Source organism: Saccopteryx leptura, chromosome 7 (assembly GCF_036850995.1).
Source record: "Saccopteryx leptura isolate mSacLep1 chromosome 7, mSacLep1_pri_phased_curated, whole genome shotgun sequence".
Classification (NCBI taxonomy): Eukaryota; Metazoa; Chordata; class Mammalia; order Chiroptera; family Emballonuridae; genus Saccopteryx; species Saccopteryx leptura.
In genome coordinates this window covers 121555936-121559527 of record NC_089509.1, presented here as the reverse complement: position 1 = coordinate 121559527, position 3592 = coordinate 121555936, and the positions used below count along the sequence as shown (strand labels likewise).

At 53.1% G+C, this 3592-nt stretch overlaps 1 protein-coding gene across 1 annotated transcript; it reads left to right on the top strand.

Moving 5' to 3' along the window:
* Positions 1 to 769: 769 nt before the first annotated feature.
* LOC136379062 (uncharacterized) lies at positions 770 to 2407 on the top strand. The gene is made up of 2 exons (XM_066346532.1): positions 770 to 809; positions 1782 to 2407. The coding sequence occupies exons 1-2, from the start codon at positions 770 to 772 to the stop codon at positions 2405 to 2407; spliced, it is 666 nt and encodes a 221-aa protein (XP_066202629.1).
* The last annotated feature ends 1185 nt before the right edge of the window (positions 2408 to 3592 follow it).

Below are 3592 nucleotides of genomic sequence, written 5' to 3'. Positions count from 1 at the left end.
GATGTGACAATTACATAGAGTCACATAAAAAAGAGCTCCCTACAAGGAAATCCCCAAAAGTGGCTTGCTGTGATAATTCTGGAGATTAACACCAGTTAGAAGGTGTATGCCAGAAAGGGTGCTAAAGCCAAGGGGCTACAGTTAGTCGCCCAGACTCCAACGTTCAAGGTGGACTGTCTCCAAGCTGGCCGCTCTAACAGAGGACAGCCAAGAGGCCCCATTAGGCTGTACCCATGCATGCCATAGGAACTATGAGTAGTAAACTGCTTGTGATTCTTGCAACTAACTTGTGTGTGGTGGTTGTGTCTTTCCTCCAGTTGGCAATTGGTCTCAGTACCAATAAGTAAAATCCTCATAGCCTCCTCAAGAGTAGTCTCAAAGGGGCTGCCAGCCCTGCTGCTAAGCAGGAAGTCCCACTGCACAGGGAAGTCGAATCAGGGATGCCTGATTGACATAGAACTAGGGCTCTACTGGGGCAGGGAAGCACTTCTCTAGGAAGCCAGCGTCTCTCTGAGGAGGGTGTGGACAAAAAGGGGCCACATGCTGAATGTGACAAGCTCCAGGGAGGCTTGCATGGTGGCCTTACAAACTCCGAGACTTAAAATAACCACACAGGATGGTCTGAAATCAAAACTTTCTAACTAGAAGCAGTTCATGCTCGGTAGTCATGTCCTACAGAGGTATTTTTCTCTTTCTCTAAGAAAGGTCAAAGGCTTACTTGAATTGAGCCTGTCTGTTGTCTTTTGAATCTACAATAATGTACCTGATAATGGCACCAGAGAAAACTCAGGCCCAAGAGGTCTTCTCAGGTGAGAAAGAATTCAGGCGAGAGACAGGGTGCAGTGTTCAAGGAAAGCAAGCAGTTTATTAAGCAAAGCTGTGCACTTGGCACAAGACACAACTGGGCAACTTAGCTCGTCTAAGCTCCGCTACCTGTTGGGGTCTTAGAGATCATATACTTTTTAACTGTAACTTCCAAGGTTCCCTTTCACTGATACTCTTGACCAACGTACAGTATTTCAAGGCCGTTTGGACATCTGGTGATTTTGTCCTGGCAGACCATGTGACTGCTGACCCCCTCCTTCAGTGGATAAGATAAAACCCCCTTTGTTCCCCTTCCCCTTTTCCTGCCCTGGTACCTGTCTATCCTACCTAACAATAGCACGCCTTTGAAACGTAAGGGTAATTTTTTCCTGCAGTCCTCAGAGCAAGCAGATCACCAGAGCAGAAGCCAACCAGCCCCATTGTTGTTATAACGGTCATTATTAGCTATTTTATTCCTGCCCACGTAAAAGAAATTTCAGTATATACATTTTTACTTTCAACCAGTCCCACAGATCACCCTGCTTTATGTTCTCAGCCTCCCTAATCTATCACCAATAAATTTCATGTAACCCCCTTGTCTTCCGCTTTGCTTCTGATGTACAAAATACAGGGCAAAACGCCATTTTCCAGATCACTTTTTCAATCTGCCGAGACTTTGATTACCAGCAATTGTCGACAGTTTGGCTCATCATAAAAATTCTGCAGTTCTGGACGCTGCTTAACTTGACAAGGGAGATCTGGGGGTAAAAGGCTCCCTCCCCTCACGAAACATCTCCAGGGAGGGGCCGCGCCTCCAAGGAAGGAGAGTCACTCTACAGAGGGAGGGCCCCCTCACTCGGAAGGTCACCAAATCTTAAAAGGGCGACCCTCTCCTGGGAGTTAACCCCTATTCCGGGAGGAAGCTCCTGTCTAAGGCGAGGCTGGAGCTCCTTTCCACGGACTGACCCCCCGCAAAGGGAAGTGTCCTGTCCTAGCCACCCCCGCCACGCCCCGTCCGCCGCGGCCCGTCAACCACGCGCCCTCAGTCCCGCCCCGCCCCTTGCCCCTCTGCCCCGCGCTGTCCGGGAGCCTCGCCGTCAAGCGGAACGCCGACTCCGCCCCTCGCAGTCCGCCCCGCCCAGTGCCCCTGCCCCCCGTCCGTGCCATACACCCCGCCCAGCGTCGCCAGCCCTGCTCCTCACCGTCCCGCCCCGCCCCGTCGTTCGCTGTGCACGCCCCTCGAAGTCCACGCCCCACGCTGTCCGCCCCGCCCCGTGTCATCCACGCGCCTCGCCGCCCGGACGACCCGACTCTCACCGCACCGCTCCCCCCCGTCCCCACCCTTCACCGCGCCGTCCCTCCTGTCCCCGCGCCCTCCGACCTGCCCCGCACCGGCCCTCCCCTCGCCAAGGTGTGCACCACGCCGTTCCTGCCCCACCCCACGCCACCCCCGAACCGCCCCTCGCCGAGGCCGCCCGCGCCATCCGACCCTACCCGCGCGGTCCACGCCCCGCGCCATTGGTCCAGCCCCATCACCACCCCACGCTGGCCGCTTCACCCCACGCCGTCCACCCCCCCGCCCCGCGCCGTCTCTAAAATATAAACGTGTAAAGAGCTTCAAATTGAAAGATGGGATAAGACACGTCGGTGCGGTGTTGCAAAGTAGGTTGAGAGTTTTTTGGTTATATGCACTCAGCTTTTCACTTCAAAGTGTGCACCAGATTGCAGCAGAGGAAAAAACTTTCTGGTGACTTTTACCTAGCTGTTATTCTCAAGATGTCCACGAGATGGGAGCAAAAACATTTGTTGTGGGTTTTTTTCCTAGACAGGTCCACTGTGATGTGCAAAACAGAGCAGCAAACGCTCTGGCTGGATGGCTGGGTTGGTTGGAGCATCGTGCTGAGATGCAGAGGTGGCTGGTTCAACTAGGCTGGGGCACATACGGGAACAGATCGATGCTTCTGTCTCCCTCTCTCCCCCTTCCCCTCTCTGGATTCAATTAAAAAGAAAAACAAAAAATAAAAAATAAAAGCAAAAGCACTGCCCACTGCATTAAATGAGCATCCAGACCTGGTAATAATTCCTACTTTAAGACTCTCACATGTCTCACCTTACCTATACCTCCCATTTGCCGAATGAAACGGGCGATTGTTATCTCCATTTCACAGGCATTGAACTAAAGACTGATTCTAACACAGTTCAAAGTCCAGAACTGATGATGGTCCAAGATGGGCTAGAAAACTGTGCACTCACAGTATCCTGGAGACATCGAGAAATCCAAGTACTCCTTGCAGCCTTGTGTTGAATATTGTACTTTAATATTTTTTTTATGTTTTTAAGAAAACCTGCACATAACCTATGGTCCAGCTTGCCATGTTCTCACCCAAGGTGGACAAGACGTCACAGAAGGGAGACGTTAATGGTGCCCAACAGCTATGTCCCTCTGGGGCACTGGGCTGTCCTGGGGGAGGGGGGCACTGGGCTGAGTGAACTGGGGGAGGGGCTGATGGGCCTGAGCTGAATGGACAGAGGAGGCGGCTGTGGGGAGTGGGTGGGCAGCAGTATGTCCCTGAGACCACAGCTTCCCTGGGACACCTGCAGCCTGCAGCTCGGAGGGGTGCCTAGAACTGAGAGGCGAGGACTGTACCCCAAAAGCCTGCACTGAGCCACCCCAAATGTTCCTCTCCTCTTGTTCACCACTGGGTACTATCCTCTCTCCAGGGAGGGACATGGGGGCTCAAGGCAATTTGCTGACTGGACAGCCCACTGAGCCAGAGAGAAGCCGGGA

What these genes read in the sequence shown, in the direction of transcription:
- LOC136379062 (XM_066346532.1), top strand. Translation starts at nt 770, where the DNA reads ATGGCACCAGAGAAAACTCAGGCCCAAGAGGTCTTCTCAG. An exon ending in GGCCCAAGAGGTCTTCTCAG is followed by an intron (nt 810 to 1,781) that starts GTGAGAAAGAAT and finishes CCCCCCGCAAAG; the next exon opens with GGAAGTGTCCTGTCCTAGCC.